This window comes from Notolepis coatsorum, assembly GCF_963971535.1.
Source record: "Notolepis coatsorum genome assembly, chromosome: 13".
Classification (NCBI taxonomy): domain Eukaryota; kingdom Metazoa; phylum Chordata; class Actinopteri; order Aulopiformes; family Paralepididae; genus Notolepis; species Notolepis coatsorum.
In genome coordinates, this window is record NC_140177.1 from 127,178,806 (window position 1) to 127,199,378 (window position 20,573).

The window sequence follows — 20,573 nt, forward strand, 5'->3', positions numbered from 1 at the left end:
CCCTTTCACTACCACACTACAGAAGGTTAACCTTTCAATACCACACTACAGAAGGTTAACCTTTCACTACCACACTACAGAAGGTTAACCTTTCACTACCACACTACAGATGGTTAACCCTTTCACTACCACACTACAGAAGGTTAACCTTTCACTACCACACTACAGAAGGTTAACCTTTCACTACCACACTACAGACGGTTAACCTTTCACTACCACACTATAGAAGGTTAACCTTTCACTACCACACTACAGAAGGTTAACCTTTCACTACCATACTACAAAAGGTTAACCTTTCACTACCACACTACAGAAGGTTAACCTTTCACTACCACACTATAGAAGGTTAACCTTTCACTACCACACTACAGAAGGTTAACATTTCACTACCACACTACAGAAGGTTAACCTTTCACTACCACACTAGACAGTTAACCCTTTCACTACCACACTACAGAAGGTTCTATATCATACTAGCTTCCGCTCAGCGTCATCTGCACTAACCTCACTTTGTGCATATGCACTGAATAAAAACTCACAATGTACCTTTACATACCAACATTCGTCTGGCCACACCCCTAAGCAGGTGTGTGGCCCCACACTCGCCTCCTTCTTCACTTTCACCACAAGAAAGTGCCTGTATACCAATCACTTGACAAGGGTATTAAGCTGAAGAAAGTTGAGTTACGTGTTTACATTTTTTCTTGCTTTTTTCTTTCTCTCATACTTTTACAAAGAAAAAAGCGAAGTCATAATGTTTACCTCGGAGGGTCGCGCCAGCAACGTTACCCTTCACCAGCGGTTCTTCATTTCCTCCTCTGCCGTACGTCTTGGAGCGGGGTTGACGCCACTGTCGTGGACGGCATCTGCGCCCGGTAGGCGTCCGGTAGGTAGTTTGCCTCTTCAAGGAGCTGGTGCACCAGCGCCGTCTCCTGTGAGATGGCCTGGTTCCTGCTCTGGTTCCTTTGCCGCCGGAGTCGTCCGCTGTTGGGCGGCCGGCTCCTCTGGTGGCGGAGGATTTGAGATGCAAACTTTTTGCGTCTGCTCGCTCCCGTCGTAAGATGGTGGCTTGTAGACGCGAACGGCCTGGTTTTGGGGAGTTGCTGGAGCCGGATGAGGATGTGTCTGCTTCTCCGTGGCCGATGGAAACTGAGGACTACATGGTAGAGGCAGACGGGTTCTTGTTTGACACCCCGGTGGAGACATGTCCGCCTCCCGTCCAGGTTACACTGGCGGGGGGTGATAGGTCTCCTTGGGGTCCCTTGTACGGTGATGTTGGGTTAGAACCTCCGACTCAGCGGCGGGATGCCCTGCTATCAGCCACATCGGAATGTGGCTCTGCAACCAGTAGTCTGCCGCATGTGAGGGACGCGAGCTCGGTGGGGGAAAGTATGCAGGAGGAACTGCGTGCTTTGTTCCCCGAGCTCATGGCGGCGGTGGCAGTCGCAAACGGTGTGCCGCTGCCGCAGCCACTGCCTGTTCTTGTCCCTGATGATCTCATAGGTCATCTATGGCAACCTCGTCCTGTGAGAGAGACGGGCGTTGTCTGCTCATTTTTCCCCTCGATGGAGGCCTACGTCCATCAGGGACAGGTGGTCTCCCACATCACAGGCCTCACCCCCGCCTACGTGCGAGTCACGAGGGTGGTGGGTTTGGTAGAAGGTATGAAGGAGGGGGTGCCTCGGCTTGATAGGCCGATGGCAGCTCTCCTTTGTCCTGAGGTGGTGTGGGAGCCGTTACGGAAGCCGGTTCCCCACGGGAAATCGGCGAGGCGGTTGGCTTACTGGAGTGACCAGTCATTCATCTCCGCGACTCAATCTCTGGCTGCCACGTCTAACATCGCGCAGCTGGCGAGATTCATGTCCGGGATAATGACGGGCGGTGCGGAGCTGACCGAAGTGCAACATGATCAGCTCGCCCAGGCGGCAGGAGCCATCCTGCATCTGATCCAGCTGCAGGCCGTCGCCGCTGGGAAAGTACGCGCCCTGGCCACTCTAGCCCAGCGCCACCTTTGGCTGGAGCAGGCCCGTGTGCCGGAGAGGAAGAGGACTCCACTTCTGACGGCACCCCTCTCCGATGCTGGGCTCTTCGGGTCGGCGTTGCAGCTGATGACCTCAACCTGCAGGGAAATGCAGGAGGAGCGTTCCGTGCTCCAGCCTCATTTCCCCCCGCCCGATGTCGCCGGTGGAGTCAGACGGAAGGCTCGTCGTCGAGGTTCCGCCGCCGAAGCCGCCGCTGCTACCACCGCCACTGCTGGCCCTTCAGCGAAGAAGGCCAGGAGGAGAGAGGGCGCCTCGGCCACTGCAGCCGGCCCATCCACGCTCGGAGGTGACGGTAGGGATCGTCATGACCAACCTCCAGTCCTTTACCGTCCCTCCGGGGCTGCCCGGGGTGGCAAGTCCCGAGCGGCTCGTGGCAGGCGTCGTTAGTGACTTTTTCCCTCTGTTGGTCCCCCATGTTCCCTTCCCGGCCCACCATATGATTTTTGTTAAATAAAAGGTCCCTCCTGGGAGGGACTGTTTTTGTTACAAACTGTGTGTTTATTCACTACATATGATGGGGATACGATGTGTGAACCTTTCGCTAGTGTGGGTTTGATAGGAGGGCTAGACTTATAGTCTTGTTGGTCGCTACATTTTCATGTTATAGAGCTTAAGCAAGGCCTGCAGCTTACACTCGGTTGAAAAAGGTTTTTTTCTGCCTCGACCTGAAGATTAGGTCTTCACATAAAGGTAGAGGTTAGTTGTGTGCTCTGTTGCTTAAACAGTGATATTGAGCCGCAACACTGTTGTGTTGGTCTGCAGTAATGCTCGTGTGTGTAAAGGTACCGCGGTTTTTCAGGCCGCTCTCTCTCTCTATCAAATCTTCTGTGTCTTGCAACATAAACACGGGTGTCGGGTTCACACATATATAACTTTGGCCTTGTTATAAACCCTGTTCACAGACTTGGCTGTGGCTAGCGTGCATTGAGTTAGCTTTGCGCTGTTCATTAGCATACTGGCTACTTAAGGTATCATATGGCTATTTGTTGTTGTCGTATTCGAGGGTTGGGCTTGCGAGGGGGTACCGGATAAACCCCTCCTTCCCTCTTCTGATTGGTCGTTTTTTTTTGGACCCTCTTTTTCATTCGGTCCGGCCAAGCTGTTAGGCAGCTTGGCACGGGGGGGGGGGGTGAAGGGTTTCCCTGACTCTGCACCTATCACGGGCAGTTGAGTCATGGGTTTCCCCGTCATAGAATACGTCATTGGGCACGTTTCTATTGGACGACGGCTTCCGTGAGTTTTTTCAGACCCATGTGTGTTTCTGTCATTGTCAAGTTGTCAGGGCAGAGCGTAGGAACTTGGTGTTCTGCTACGCTCGATATAGGTGTAACTTGAGTCTGTTGGTCACATGGCTCAATGTTACCGTGACTTTTCAATTCATGGCTCACGTGGGAAGTCTCTCTGAGGATTCCCGTCTCCTCCCTGTGGTGAGGGTGGCGGGATGTAAAAATGAATTTTTTTTTACCCTCAGCCGCGTCACGTGGGATTCATGTCAGTCTGTGTTTCTTTCTTTTTTAATAAAAAGAGGAAAGAACGTGAAGCACGACGGCTCCTTGTCGTTCTCCCAGGCGACTTGGAGGAACAATGTCTGGTGTCTTGTTAGACTATCCATTGATGTGTTTGGGTCTCGACGCGTACATAGTGCTGGCTCGGAGTGTTTCTGATAAGAATCACACATTAGGCTGGTATGCCTTGGTTGCTTGTTATTAAAACAGCGTTTTTATAGGGCAACTGGAATGGAGGTTTTCTCTTCCGAGCGCCTGTTGCTAGGTCTCGACGAATTCTCGTTCATATCTGGGGGATGTTAACGGAATAGATCAAAACATAGGTAGAGGGGTGGCGGTTAGGTGGCCGAGCGGAGATTACGTTCGTCACCAACCCCGGAGCTGTGAGCTGGAGCTCCGGGGTTGTCACCAGCTTGGCTGGCCGTTCACACTAATACAATTGGCTGTATTAGAGGGTGGGAGAAGCTGGCGGGGTGGGTCCGGGTCGTTGTAAACAGCGACTCCTACAGTTCGGTCGGGGCGCCTGCTAAGCGCGGATAGGGCCTGAGGGGGATAGTGTGATCCTCCCACATGCTACGCCCTCTCAATGAGAATCCGCGCTGCCAGGTGAAAAGAAGCGGTGATTGGCTGGACGTGTGTCGGAGGAAGCACGTGGTAGCCTCCACTCTCCCAGATGATCTGACTGTGGGGGGTAAGTGCGCAGCGACCAGGAAGGGACTGGGAATTGGCATACGACTAACATTGGGATGGGAGAAAATCGGAGGAAAAATGGAGGGGGAATGATGGTTGTGGGGGGCCTCAGTGGGGTACATTTGTCGAGCTTCAAGCTCCCGCTCATCTCCCGTTGTGCAGATGACGCTGAGCGGAAGCTAGTATGATATAGAACGATAGGTTATGAATATAACTGTAGTTCTATGAATACTAGTGACGCTCAGCGTCTGGACGCCACTGCGGCCTTTGATCTTGCCTTGGGAAGATTGGGAAGGAGGCGAGTGTGGGGCCACACACCTGCTTATGAAGGTAGCGGATAGGGGTGTGGCCAGACAAATGTTGGTATGTAAAGGTACATTGTGAGGTTTTTATTCAGTGCACGTCACTGGAGTGAGATGTGTGCAGATGACGCTGAGCGTCACTAGTATTCATAGAACTACGGTTATATTCATAACCTATCGTTAACCCTTTCACTACCACACTACATACGGTTAACCCTTTCACTACCACACTACATACAGTTAACCCTTTCACTACCACACTACAGCAGGTTAACCCTTTCACTACCACACTACATACGGTTAACCCTTTCACTACCACACTACAGACAGTTAACCGTCCCCTACCTGTCCTACCTTTGCAGTACTGCAGCACGGTCTCCATGGCGCACTTCCTGTCCGCGTCCCAGCGGATGTGGGCGGAGCCGGGGCTCTCGCTGTCCTGGGGCCACCAGCCCTGCCACAGGTACACCTCGTGGAAGTTATCCACCAGGAACAGCGCTGCGGCGGAGGAGAGAGGGCTCACGGTCAAGGTCAAGTTTATTAGCATGTCCCAAACTGGGCAATTCATGTTACAGCAGATAATACGAACTCCAAAAACACAGTAAACATACACAAACAAGAAGAACATAGACAGACATATACATGGTCACAAGATCAGATAATGATAACAGTTAAGTAATCAACTACAACCATCCCGCCACTCACCCACCCACCTCAAAGCTACCTTCTCCTGCTTCCTTTATTGATGGCACGAATCATGGAGGTAGGTATAAATGAGAATTTATACCTATTGTTTTTAGCTGCAGGAGTCTCTAAACGTTGGCCGGAAGGCAATAATTGATATTCCGGATTTAGGGGGTGAGAGCTGAGAGCTGTCTGCTCTAATAGATGACGCTTACTTGAGCACCTGCTTGTCATATATATGACCGAGACAGCTAAATTGTACCACGATGGGGGTCACGTCACGATTAGATGTTAGTGAACATCAAGGTGCTTGACAGGTACGTACAGCGGGATCCACTCGCTTTGTGTTCGAGGACAATTCACTTAAAATTCATGTAATTCAATTTGATAGATTTCTTGTAAGAATTTGAAAATGTACGATTGTTTGCTGTTAAAAAGTGGGGCAGAGGTCGGGTTGCTATGGTGTACGGTTTTGAAGCTGTGCTCTGTCTCCTACGCAAGGTTAAGGCCCTCTTTTCTTGGGCAGAGGTCAGGTTGCTAGGTGACCAGACATGATTTAGAACGGCTCAAAGAGGGGGGCCGCATTCCTTAAGTTAACAAATGGCAGAAAAGGAGTTCCGTTTCGTTCAATCTTGGCCAGGTCGACGAGATGGCGGAGAGAGAGAGAGAGAGAGGTGACAGAGTGAAGAGGAGACGTGGAGAAGAGACATTGGGTCTCATTCTCCAAAATTTTTCAAAGAGTTATATTGGAAGACTTATCTTGGAACCACTGAGACAGAATCAATGGTACCTGCTTGGCGAATGTGATTCTGTCTTAAACTCAAAAGCGCGTTCCCGTTCAGGTAATTTGCATACAAAACAACGCCTCCAGAGCTCCTTATAAGGCAACTAGTGACGCAGCTGTGTGAAAATGGAATGGCGGAAGTGCTTTGCGAGTCTTGCGACCAGGGCTTGACGTTGACACCTGCCCACCTGCCCAGGGCTAGTGAAAATGCTGAGTGGCTAGTGACTTTGGAAAACCACTAGCCACAGTGGCTAGTGAGCCAAAAAGTTAACGTCAAGCCCTGCATAGGTGTGTCAATGATAATGTTCACAGCATTTGGAGCAATAATATAATTGCTAGGTTCAACACAGCCAAGGCATAGGTGTGTCAATGATAATGTTCATGGCGTTTGGAGCAACAATGTAATTGCTAGGTTCAACACAACTCTTCCACATCTACACCCTCCATCTTGTCCCAGTCAGCACTTGCCCCAACTGGAGCTCCTTTTGCGGCTGAGTCACTGGTCGCAGGCAGTAGTAAACAATGGAGTCAACAGTCAGAAGCACAGTTGTACAGTGGCGTGTAGCAGTATGATTACAATGATACTGTCCCCAGCAGGGGTTAGTGAAGAAGAAATTACCTATATTTATAACTTTTTGGGTGGGGGCGCGAGTGCAGGGATTTTTGGCTAGTGAAAATGCTGAGTGGCTAGTGACTTTGGAAAACCACTAGCCACAGTGGCTAGTGAGCCAAAAAGTTAACGTCAAGCCCTGCTTGCGACCCATCAAAACTAGATTAGATTAATGTATTGGCATCATATATAGTACAGCGTGGTACACCTGCCGCCGCAGCGCGCACGCACACACACACACACACACACACGCGCGAGCGTGCGCAGTACTGTATATGAATGAATTAATGAAATATAATATATATAGCCTACGGCGTAATGAATAAACGCAGTATGGCTTGTTATTCCATTAATGAGTTGTTTCATTAGGATTTGGTAGATGCTGTATGTGTGCTCTGCCCTACGTACAGTATAGGTACAGTCTGTATACATGCGGACTGTGCTTGTACTGTGCGTGGGGCAGAGCATGTGTATAGTGCTGGATCCTAATGAAACAGGTAACTGGAATATATTAAGCCTATACTGTTCATTCATTAGACACGTAGGCGCACACACGACTTGTTATGGAATATTAATGCAGTCTATTTCCACCGATTAGCTTTAGTTCTTATTTATTTATTTATCCACTGTCATTTCAGTGTTGGTGTAGGCTATATAGTGTATTTCAATATAAGTTTAATTGATTAATGATATATTCCAAGGAATGCAGGTTTATAGCTATATCAACCCCCTCCAATGTACAGTAAATGACCAAGGGTTTTGTCAATATTCCAATGTACAGTTTTGCTTGTACAGTGTCCCCCAACCACCCCTCCTACCCAACCTCCTCCAACAGTTTCTACGTCAAATGTACTCTCTTTTCTGGACTCTTTTTGTATCACAAACAGTACTGTATTTGCAAATCTGGTATGTCATAAATGTATAGATGTAGCAGTACTGTCTATCTGTATGTCGTGTGTGTCATATATGTTATGATGAATTGAAAATGGGGGACCCTGATGTAAACAAGACGAACATCTTTCTCTGGTCTGCATCCCCTTGACAATTGTATGTAATTGAGCTGTACTGTATTGTACCCATTCTGCAATCTGTTAATAAAGTTTTCAATCAATCAAACAAAGGTCTGTCCCATTGTATACCAATCAATGGGATACATTGCATGTTGACCTGCATTCTTTCAAATGGATATAATTAATCATTAAAACAGATGTGTAACAAATAAGAAATACAAATTCCACAGAAGGCATTAAATAATTATTATTTTCAATCATTTCACAATAATTGCATAATTGTGTTTGAATATTGAGTAATTAAAGTAATTATACATTTGTCCAAAATATCTGGTTCAGATATGGTTAAGCAGCTGCCCTGTGATCAGATGAATCCATATTATTTATTTTTCCGACATCAAATGCGTAATTTCTTATCGTACAAATATTGTCATATTTATTTTAATTATGATTAAGTAATTAATTCCAAGGAGGCCTGTAGCGTTAACATGAAGGAATCACTATGAGAACACAGTCTGTCAAGTTAATAACATTTTCAATTAGTCAATCAATCATAAGAGTGCTCCTCAGCACTCTTAAATCTGCTCTCAGCCACGATCAAATCTGCTCTCAGGAAAATTTGGGGACTCGCGCTCCCAGCCCTAATATGTCTTAAATGGGCAGAAATCTGCCTAAGAGGACATTTTTGGTTGTAAATTCGTTCGGGAATGAGACCCATTATGCTTTGCTAAATCTTTCGTTTAATTTTAATCTGAAGACTTTCTATTTTGCATTTCATTCTGTTTAGAATCCTCTGTTGTTAAATAAACCTCCTTCTGTTATACGTTGTGTGCTTTGTTCATTCTGCTCCAGCAGAAATAGCCAGTGATCCAGACTGAGGGTGGAATGACAGGAATTCCACTTGCTACGAAAGGCCTTGTGAAAAAAATAACTTGAGGCGATCAATGAGCCGGGCGCCTGCTATCTAACAGCATTGTAACTGCAGCTGTGTCATAGTGTAATTCCAGTTAAGCTGCAGTGTGATGTCATAGTAGAACCGGTTAGAACAGGCTAGAACGTTCTGGAACATTGTGATGTCATAGCGGTGATGTCATAGTAGTCCCCGGCCATAGGGTATAAATAGAGAGACACTATAAGGTTTGTTCCTTCACTCCTCCACGACTATCAGACAAGCCACATCGACACCAGAGCTCTTAACTTTCCTCTCATATTGCATGCAGTCAACAAGGTACGTTTGGGGCCGTAATGTGCTTGTAGGTTAAGTTCAGTGGGTTATACAACCAACCTTGCAAGGACCGGTGCCATGCCTATACAAGCAGAGATAATATGTACGTATGTTGTTATGGTTTGATCAGTGATTTATTGTATTTCATGTATGTTTTCACAGTTTTACGGTTCGGAATAAAGATGTTCTCTTCGAACGGAAATAAAGCCAATCAGTAAATATCAAAGACGTGTTGCGTCATCATTGCAAGAGAGGCCATTACAGTAAAACTTGGATGCACCACAATGGCTCTTCAGTAGCAGCACTACAGTAAGTCTAGAACATTACCGCTGCCACAACATTCCGGAACATTCTAGAACATCGAACATCCGGGCATTACATCAAGATGTCCGATAGTGGCAGCCATTCCAAGACGATGGTGGAGGAGGAGCCAACACCCGCGGCAGAGGGCCAAGACAGGCCCAGAGAGCGCAAGTTGACGGCCGCGGCTCAAGAACTGAAGGATGGGCAAAGGACAAAGGTTGCACGGCGGTTCGATAAGTGCAAGAAAGGATGGCAGGCGGCGATGCAGGAGGCTGAGAACGCGCTGATTACCCCGGGCGCACTCGACGTAATGCAACAAGTCACTACAATAGGCAGTGCCGCTAAGAAGCTGGGTGCGGCCTATGAGGCTTGGAAGAGCATTGAAGCGCCTGAATGTAACGCACGGCGCACCATCAACCGCTGCACCCGAGACACAGAGAGACTTGCGATGAGACTGTTCGAGGCGCAAGAGGAGCACCTTGAAGCAATCCGGAAACTGGTAGCCAAAGAGGCACAGTTAAAGGCACAAGTGGATGCTGACAACGCGGAAAGAAAGGCCAAACAAGAGGCCGAAACCGCACATCGGTTCAATAGGTGCTACGAAAGGGGGTACCAAGCAACCTTAGACGAACCACGAGAGCACGAGGATGTGTACTACGAAAGGTGGTACCAAGTGCGAGAAGTTCCTTTCACGGCCTTAAACGAACCACAAGAGCAAGAGGGTCAGATTGAAGAACTTCAGACGTTAAAGGCCAAGCAAGAGGCTGAAGCTGTTGAAAGAGAATCCGCGGAAAGACAAAGAGTGCTAGAAGCTGCCCAAAGAAAGGCCAACGAAGAGGCTGAAACCGCGGAAAGAAAGGTTCAGCAGGATGCTGAAGCCGCGGACAGACAAAGGGTGCTAGAAGCTGCACAGAGAAAGGTTCAGCAGGATGCTGAAACCGCAGAAGAAGAAGAAGTAGTAGAAGAAGAAGAAGTAGAAGAAGAAGAAGTAAAGCGATTGGAAACTAGGAAGACACTAAGGTCTGCCATGGCACGACCGCAAGTATACGATCAGCCCAAAGGTGCAGCTCAAGCAGCCAGCCAAAGTGGCTACCCAGCTGGAGAAATAAAGGTGTCGCAAGAGCGAGGCGTCGCTGTGAAAGAGGAAGTCACGTCTCAGGCAAGCGCAGGGCAGCACCATTTTTCACGGCCAGCTGCAGCACCACCACGGCAACCCCAACTGCAAGCTGCACCACAAGCAGGGCAAGACCGGTACCAGGCGCCACTGCCAGCAGAAGCACAACCAAGGCAAAACCAGCAGCGGTCTCCACTGCTAGCTGTAGCAGAAACAAGGCAAGAAGACAGATGTATCGCACTCCGCGATACACAAAGTGACCCAACCTTGATCCGCGAAATGACAGCAAAGGCTCTCAACACAGAGGTTCTCCAGGAGACAGACCAGAGGTTCTTCAGGAGACAGACCAGAGGTTCTTCAGGAGACAGACCAGAGGTTCTCCAGGAGACAGACCACAGGTTCTTCAGGAGACAGACCAGAGGTTCTTCAGGAGACAGACCAGAGGTTCTCCAGGAGACAGACCAGAGGTTCTCCAGGAGACAGACCAGAGGTTCTTCAGGAGACAGACCAGAGGTTATTACAGCAGATGACATAAAGATGCTGGAGCCTGACGTTGCTGAAAGAACGGCAGAGGCCACCCCCATCCCCCAAGAGAATGGAACGCATCAAGCAAAGCACAGAGTCTACCCAATGGAGGTGTAGGCGCCGTAATGGGGGTCTCTTTATTATGATTCAGTATTCTATTTGTGTTGTATTATTAGTTGTACTGTCACTTTAGGTGGTGGGCGTGCTCACGGGGGTGTGGCGCTAATGGGAGTGTTTTACGGAATTTCATTCACCTTTTCACGTCTGACAGTTCTCGTGTTTGACAGTTCACAGAGGTTGACAGTTCACTGAGAGAGGGGGTGAGAGTTAGGAGAGCATATTTTCTTTTGACCACAATAACGCAAAGTGCAAATCGTATTTTGTTTGTCTCATGATGAAGTGAAATAATAAATGCCTCAAAAGTATTTCCTGGATGTGGAACGGAGTTATTTCACGTTGCGCGTCAATTGTTTGAACTCCTCCGCTCAGCCCCTCGACACTACCTGTCTATGACAGTCTACTGCCGCAACATAGTCAAAAGAAATTAAGCAAGCAAACAAAAGCGTTGATAAGAAGGAAATCAACTATATTGACATTACGGATTCCTCGAGTCGCCTCGGGGCGCTGATCTTGAGGGCATCACTGAGACGCTTGGATCATCGCTGCATTGGAGGAGCGCGACATCACCTCTGCCTGACACGCAGACCAGCAATAAGAAGCTAAGTAAATTGTTTTATTCAACTGTGAAGCCTTTCGTGTTAAAAAACACAGTGTGAATTAGTTACTTTGCTTGTCCATTGGGGATCGGTTTGTTGACTGGCTGCGTCGTCTTGTGCTCATGGACGTTGCGCGGCCTAAGCGGCAGCTAATTGATTGATGGATTGATTGTTCATTAAAGAGGACTGTGGATTATCGAATAATTGCACCTGAGCTATTGAAAAATGGCATCGGGAGGATCAACTGTTGATACTAATGGCTCATCAAAAACGGATGGGAAAAAAAGAGAAGTTAAACTCACTGCCAAAGGCATGGCCTATAAATTGGAGACACTTCATAATGAACGTCACGCAAATGTTCGCAAAATGAAAGGTCTTATGAAGGTATTAAAGCAGCTTATGGACGATAATGACAATGCTTCACAGGTGCAGTCTGAATTGGACAATTTGAACCAAATGGTTGAAGATACCACTCTGTTACACAAATCTGTAATCTCTTTCATTTCTGAAGAGGAACAGGAAAAACAAAACGAATGGTTTGAAACAATATTAAAATGCAAAAAGGGATTCATGGATGATGTAAGGCAGTGGCTTTCTGAAACTGGGAGACAAAAATACAGTACAAGTGCCAATGTTTGTGTACATGATTCCCCCATACCTGTAACACAGCAAGTAACTCCTGTTGAAATACCTGATGAACACTGTGATGTAATTGAAGCTGATGATGATGAAATCAAACCAAGTGACAGTGTGTCAAATTCTGGAAGCAGAGGTTCAGCCAATCGAAGCTCTGCTGGGCCTAGGTCTAACATCTCAACCACGTCTTCCGCACGCAAAGCTGAATCTGACATGGCCGCTCTAATTGCAAAACAAAGGCTATTAAAGGATAAGCATGCAATAGAGCAAGAGGAAGAAGAAGAAGAGGAGCTGCTAAGGAAGAAAAGGGTACAATTAAGAACGGAGGAAGAAGAACAAGAGGAGCAGCTAAGAAAGCAAGAGGAACAGCTAAGAAAGCAAAAGGAGCAAAGAAGGAAAGAGGAAGAAGAGCAAGAGGAACAGCTAAGAAAGAAAAAGGAGGAACTAAGAAAGAAGAAGGAGCAACTTGAACTTGAAATGGAAATAGCTTCAGCAGCAGCTAAAGTCAATGTGCTAAGAGGCTCTGGAGGATCTCGTATTTCAACTAATATGTCTGTTGAATCTGATGGCATGAGCTCTTATTTCCGAAGAGGACAAAGGAATGTTCAAACACTCAGTACTGAAGCACAAACCGCTACAACCACAGATCAGAATCTACAACCACAACCCGAATTGTCAAGACACACAGGGGTCAAGGGACAAAGGACGTTACAGTGCACTCAAGCACAGCCACGGATTCAGCACCAAAGCATTCACCCTGCACCACAACAATCAATCAGCAGCAGTAACATAATCACTGTTTTAGAGAAACAAAATGAAATAACAGCTTTGCTAGTCCAACAACAGTCTCTTTCATTCTTGCCTAAAAGAGACATTCAAATTTACGATGCTGACCCTTTACATTATCACACCTTCATAAAGTCATTCGAGCACAGCATTGAACAGAAGACTGACAACCATACGGACTGCTTGTACTTCCTTGAACAGTTCACTAGGGGGCAGCCTCGTGAGCTTGTCAGAAGCTGTCAGCATATGGCTCATGACCGAGGGTATGTGAAAGCTAAGGCTTTGCTACATGAGCACTTTGGGAATGGACATAGAATTGCTTCTGCCTACATGGGAAAGGCTCTTTCATGGCCACCAATAAAATCAGAAGATGTCAGAGCTCTGCAAGCATACAGTCTCTTTTTGAGAGGATGCTGCAACGCCATGGAAGAAGTGGAAATGATGTACGAGTTGGACATGTCTGCCAACATGCTAGCCATCATTAGAAAATTACCTTACAAGCACAGGGACATATGGAGAACTGTGGCCTGTGACCTGCAGGAAAGGCGTGGCCATAGAGCTAGATTTCCTGACATTGTTGACTTCATTGAACGACAGGTGAAAATTGCAAGTGATCCAGTGTTTGGCAATATACAGGACACACCATCAGCAGCAGCACCTAAGGATGTGAGGAAGTCCAGCAATCAACCATATACAAGGGCAAAGGAAAGTAGCTATGCTACCACCATTGCAACAATTGAAAGGAAAGAGGAACCTGGAATAAAGATGGAGAGAAGCTCATCCAGTACAACAACTTGTTGGTTTTGCGGAGGTGGACACACATTGGATATGTGCTCTCTATTGGAAAGGAGGGTGCATAGCGAGAAGATTGGCTTCTTGAAGAATCATAATGTGTGTTTTGGCTGTTTGTGCATTGGGCACATCAGTAAAGAATGTAGGCAACGCCTCTATTGCAAAATATGCAATCTCAGGCACCCTAGTATATAGGCCTGCCGCGATAAGCAATAAATCGATTAATTGCTGCGATAATTAAAATGAATGCAATGATTTTGACGGGCGCGATTAATTGCTATTTGCGCGTTTGTTTTAATGAGGCGGAACCAGTGCCGCTTGTCAGTCACTGTCCGTGTTGGGAGGCGGGCCGCTGACGTTACTAGAGTACAGCACGGGAGCTCCGTGGGGCAACGCCACAGCTTAACTACATTTCTCAATAGTGTTGCTCCTTTTAACCAAGTAGCATTATTTGTAGTGTAACGTTAGCTATTTTTAGACCCAAGTAGTTACTCGCTACTGCCCGGAGAAACTGGACTGCTAAATAAAGATGAAAGATAGAGCTTTGATTCCCATTCCATGCTAACAACATTAGCTAAATACCTAACAAACGAAATACAACGTATAGCATAGCTACAAGTAAACACAGAATAACGTTAATACAATTACATGCATCATTGTTTACAATGAACGGGTGGGGCTAGTCAAAGGACTGGACACGGGGACAAGTTAAACATGAATTAATTTATTATAACACTCCGGTAGTTTCGAGTCGTGCTGCAGTGCTTACGCACCACAGCTATTCTATTATATACTGCTTTGACGCTTCCTCCTCATCGTTGATTGCCTGTAGTAGCTGCATCTAACGTTAGTAGCTAACGTTAAAACTACCTAAAGTTAGTTGTTCACCAACAATCTCAACATTTGTTATTAGCTCAAAAACAACCGGACGAGACAAGTTGTCGGCTCATATGTTCTGCTTAGGATAATCACAACAATACTTCCGGTCCGGTCGGTGGGCTTCAAAATAAAAGTCTAAAACCGGAAAAGACGGAGCGGTGGGCTTCAAAATAAAAGTTTTGGGAAATAAATTTCTCAAAAAAAATTCTCTAACCGGTCGCAATAATATCGCTTATCGCGATATTTTCGGGGGCAATTAATCGCCCAGCAAAATGTGTTATCGTGGCAGGCCTACTAGTATACTTCACATGTACCACAAGGAGGAGGGAACAGATCAAAGGCCAGCCAAAAGAGAATCGGAGACAGCAGTGGGCAATGCTCCGATCTCTGTACAATCCAGTGGTCTTACAGGGGCCGGTGAGCAGGACTGTACACTCTCTATAGTACCAGTACAGGTCAAATCTAAAAATGGACCGGATACAGTATGTACCTATGCCTTCCTGGAACCCAGGTAGCTCAGCATCCTTCTGCACTGAGGGGTTGATGAACAAGCTGAACCTCACGGGAAGAAGGACAAGTATTCTCCTTAGGACTATGGGCCAGGAGAAAGTGGTTGAAAGCCACATTATTTCAGACTTGGAAGTGGCTGCGTTAGATGGTGACTGGTTTTATGAACTCCCTGACATCTACACGCAGGAAGGCATGCCAGTCCACAGAGGCAACATTCCGAGACAGAAAGACCTTCAAAGATGGCCTCACTTGGAACATGTTTACATTTCTGAGATTGACTCTGGGATTGACCTGTTGATAGGAGCCAACGTTCCCAAGGCATTGGAGCCTTGGCGAGTTATACAGAGTGTGGACGAGGGTCCATACGCAGTCAAAACTGTGTTGGGTTGGACTGTGAACGGACCTCTCGGAAGAAAATTGGACAACCAGAATCGTCCAAAGAACGGGAGTTTGGCAAGAGACAAATCAAACCCAGCAGAGGACAGACAAGCTGCCACTACAGAGAAAGAGCTACAAGAGGATTTGAACCGAAAATTGGAAAAGAAAGAGCGAACAGACGATTCTGTTGCTTCCAAGAGAGCGAGGCGGCGTGACAGAAACGTAGACAATAACATTAAGTTTGAAAGCAACAATTCTGAGGACCATCACATGGATTTCAAGCATGTGTCCCAAGAAAAATCGAAGGACAACATTGATACAGGAAAGAAATTCAGAGCTAAAAGTCAAAGAAGGAAGGACTAGCGAGTCCAAAATCGAAATGGCTAGTTGAAGATTCATACACAACTGACTCTAGGGACAAAGCAAATGATGACACTACTTCTGAAATGCCCCGTGGCTATAAGGGCCAAATTAAAACGAAGAGGTGTCCAAGGAAGAGGAAGCGGTGCCGGCTCAAAGACAAAAGGTTTGCCTTCAACAGGAAAGAGAGGTGAAAAGAAAAGAGAGCCGTGAGAACGTCAGAAATTGAACTTCATCAGGAAGCGGAAGAGCCATGAGGACATCAGATGTTCATATTCATTGAACCCCATAGACTGATACATAGATATACACCCATATACTGATACATAGATATACACCCATAGACTGATGCATAGATATACACCCATAGACTGTAGACTGATACATGGAGATATACACCCATAGACTGATGCATAGATATACACCCATAGACTGATGCATAGATATACACCCATAGACTGATACATGGAGATATGCACCCATAGACTGATACATGGAGATATACACTCATAAACTGACTTTGCCACTTTGGATTACAGTTTTTTGTTTTTTTCTGACTTGACTGACCAAGCGATCATAAAGATCCCTCCTTAAGGCTATGTGCTAGTAACCTCTGGCCCTAGGATACAATTAAGAAAGAAGAAAAGGACATTTGCGAGAAAACTATAAAAAAATCGAAAAAAGAAGACACTTGTTTGAATAATGTCAATAATTGTGCCTTATATTGAATGTTTTTCTTGTAGGCTCCTACATAATTTACAATTGTGTAGTTATTACATGTGAATAATTAGGGGCCGGTAACGAAAAAAAGCTATTTGAGTAATTAGGGGCCGGTAACGAAAAATAACTATTGTTTGAATAATTTAATGTTTTTTCTTGTAGGCACCTACATAATTTACAATTGTGTAATTATTATATTTGAATAATTAGGAGCCGGTATGTAGGCGCCGTAATGGAGGTCTCTTTATTATGATTCAGTATTCTATTTGTGTTGTATTATTAGTTGTACTGTCACTTTAGGTGGTGGGCGTGCTCACGGGGGTGTGGCGCTAATAGGAGTGTTTTACGGAATTTCATTCACCTTTTCACGTCTGACAGTTCTCATGTTTGACAGTTCACAGAGGTTGACAGTTCACTGAGAGAGGGGGTGAGAGTTAGGAGAGCATATTTTCTTTTGACCGCAATAACGCAAAGTGCAAATCGTATTTTGTTTGTCTCATGATGAAGCGAAATAATAAATGCCTCAAAAGTATTTCCTGGACGTGGAACGGAGTTATTTCACGTTGCGCGTCAATTGTTTGAACTCCTCCGCTCAGCCCCTCGGCACTACCTGTCTATGACAGTCTACTGCCGCAACAGGAGGTATGTGGCGGCGGAAGAGAATCCAGCCGGCCATGCCTCAAGAGGTCTCACAGCAGAGCCACCGATAGCCTCTAACTGGGTCACCGGCCCAGACTTGCTTTGGCAGAAAGGGTTACCAAGTGGAGAAGGCAAGGTGGGAGAGATCGCAAGTGACGACCCTGAACTTAGGAAGGCCCAGGTGCTCACCACATGGGTGAAACAAGTCTGGCCGCTGCTAGCGCGCGTACACAAGTTCTCAGACTGGTCCAGACTGGTGAAAGCTATCGCCAGACTCCAGCGCCATGTGAAAGAAAGGAAAGGTCACCAGCCAAAGTCCTGTGAAGCCACCAGTCTAGAGGAAAGGAGAGAAGCGGAGCTAACCATAATCAAGATGGTGCAAGAAGTAACCTTTTCACAAGACATACAGTTACTCCAGAGTCACCAGGAGACACCAGTCAAAGGCAGAGCCACTAATCTGCACCGGTTAGGTCCATTCCTGGATGACCAAGGCATCCTCAGAGTTGGCGGCCACCTAACGCACGCCGCCTTACAGCCACAGGGGAAGCATCCAGCGGTCCTTCCAAAGGACAGTCATGTGTCTGGGTTACTCGTCAAGCACTATCATGAGAGAGTGCACCATCAGGGACGAGGGATGACCATGAATGCACTCCGATCCAATGGCATATGGATACTAGGCTGCAGCAAGGCAGTATCAGCCCATATCTACAAGTGCACTACGTGCAGGAAGTTCAGACGATGCACGGAACAGCAAAGAATGGCAGACCTCCCAGAGGAACGAATGGAAACTGCTCCGCCATTCACCTACTACGGGATGGAACGTTTTGGACCACGTGGAGAAGTCAAGGTGGGAGGGAGCTGTGTGTCTCTGTCTGCCGTAACGAATGCTCTAGCTGTCGGTGGCTATGACGGGGACAAGAACCCTGGTCCAGGAACCCTGTTCCAGGTCAAGGGTACCGGAGCCTCCGGCTCTCTCAAGATCAACCAGGCTGAGGTTAAAGCCAACAAGCCCGCCAAGAAGCCAGCAGCCAAGAAACCTGTGGAAGCCAAAGGACCCACGAAGGCGGCAACGAAGAAGCCTGCGGCTTTCTGAGAAAGACAAAGACGCACCATCAGAAGGAGCTTGACGGGGCTTGTCTTGACCATCTTCCCATATGAAGTCATAGCGGTTGTAAACAGCAGACCCCTGACCACGGATTGGCTCAATGATTCATCTAGTCCAGAGCCCCGGACACCAAGCCACATCCTGACCACGAAGGCCACAATCCTCGCTCCACCTCCTGGACAGTTCGTCAAGGAAGATCTGTACATCGGCAAAGGATGTCGTCGAGTTCAAATCTTATCCACCCACTGCTGGACAAGATGGAAGAAGAAGTACCTCCTGCACCTCCAACCGAGACAGAAGTGGACCAAGGATCGTAGGAACGCAAGGGTCGACGACATTGTACTCCTACAGCATGAGTCCACACCACGTAACCAGTGGAGGATGGCGAAGGTTATTGAGGTGTACCCAGGGAGAGACGGGAGAGTGCGAAGCCTTAAGTTGCTTATCAGCGACCCCAATCTTGATAAGAAAGGCAAGCGCATCTCCACACCAGTCGTCCTGGAGAGGCCCATCCATAAGGCGGTGACGCTGGTGGAAGCAAAATGAAGCCTCTTGCGCCCTCTAGCTTTCTCTATATCTCTATCATTCTATCTTTCTATCTTTTTCTCTCCCTCAGGCTGAGGTGATTCGTCCGGTGGCGGCCAAGGACCATAGTTATTGCGTTACGTTTTAGGCATTATGTGGGCAGTTATCGTAAGAATCATATACAATGCTTATATATGCTTGGTGGGAGTGTAACTGCAGCTGTGTCATAGTGTAATTCCAGTTAAGCTGCAGTGTGATGTCATAGTGGAACCGGTTAGAACAGGCTAGAACGCTCTGGAACATTGTGATGTAGCGGTGATGTCATAGTAGGCCGGCCATAGGGTATAAATAGAGAGACACTATAAGGTTTGTTCCTTCACTCCTCCACGACTATCAGACAAGCCACATCGACACCAGAGCTCTTAACTTTCCTCTCATATTGCATGCAGTCAACAAGGTACGTTTGGGGCCGTAATGTGCTTGTAGGTTAAGTTCAGTGGGTTATACAACCAACCTTGCAAGGACCGGTGCCATGCCTATACAAGCAGAGATAATATGTACGTATGTTGTTATGGTTTGATCAGTGATTTATTGTATTTCATGTATGTTTTCACAGTTTTACGGTTCGGAATAAAGATGTTGTCTTCGAACGGAAATAAAGCCAATCAGTAAATATCAAAGACGTGTTGCGTCATCATTGCAAGAGAGGCCGTTACAAGCATCTTGTAAAGAAACGAACGAGCTGGATGCCTACTATCTAACAGCAGCTTGTAAAGAAACTAACGAGGAGGATTTGTTTTTATTTAGCCTTCTACCAGGAAGTCTCAATGTGATGAGTGTGTGTATGAGTGGTGTGCGTGCGCGCGTGTGTGTCCACCAGGCTGCGGGGCAGTATGTGTGTGTGTGTGTCTGTGTGTGTGTGTGTGTGTCCACCAGGCTGCAGGGCAGTGTGTGTGTGTGTGTGTCCCTACCAGGCTGCGCTGCAGTGTACAGGTCCTCCTGCAGGAAGGGCAGGGAGCTGACCAGGTCCGGGGCTCTGGAGAGGTGGAAGGACTCGCTGGCCACGAACTCCCCAGAGGAGCTGCTGAGCTGGAAGAGCCGCGGCGTGAAGTTGAACTTCCCTGGATCTGAGACACGACGATTCAGATTCAGACAACTTTATTGATCCCCACGTGGGCCAATTAATATTGTAGCTTTGCACGAGTAACAAAAAACATATCAACGACAACACAGCAACAACAACGTTCCATGCAATACACAGTCCAGTAAAAGTAAAAGTAAAAACAGACAACTAGGTGTAAAAGGCTACTTAAAGTGACTACTGTCTGTGTGTTTGATAGCGAGGGGACAAAAGATTTAGCGTAACGGTTGGTCCTACTTAATGGGACGTCATAACGGCGGCCAGAAGGCAACAGCGAAAACCGCTGAGACAGAGCATGGAGAGGTTGGTTTGTGATGCTCGTCCCCTTCTTGACCACCTGGTCCGTCCAGAGAGAACATAGGTCTCTGTTTCACTCCAATTATTTTGGAGCACACTTTCACAATACTCTGTATGCTCAGGATCTTCACACTAACATTAAAAGAGTTCAGGAGGAGAGGACATGAGGAGAGGACACGAGGAGAGGACATGAGAGGACATGAGGAGAGGACACGAGGAGAGGATATGAGGAGACGGTTAACCTTTCACTACCACACTACAGAAGGTTAACTGTCTGTAGTGTGGTAGTGAAAGG

At 47.0% G+C, this 20,573-nt stretch overlaps 1 protein-coding gene across 1 annotated transcript in view; it reads right to left on the minus strand.

Annotated features, from left to right (window-relative positions):
- LOC311239495 (supervillin-like) overlaps positions 1-20,573 on the minus strand; it is a gene marked incomplete at its 5' end in the record, with an annotated part of 302,875 nt that overhangs the window by 11,930 nt on the left and 270,372 nt on the right. Inside the window, 2 exons of the mRNA XM_084327801.1 lie at positions 4,894-5,037; positions 19,812-19,967. Coding sequence (XP_084183927.1) covers positions 4,894-5,037; positions 19,812-19,967 — 300 coding nt within the window. The remainder of the gene's footprint in view (positions 1-4,893; positions 5,038-19,811; positions 19,968-20,573) is intronic.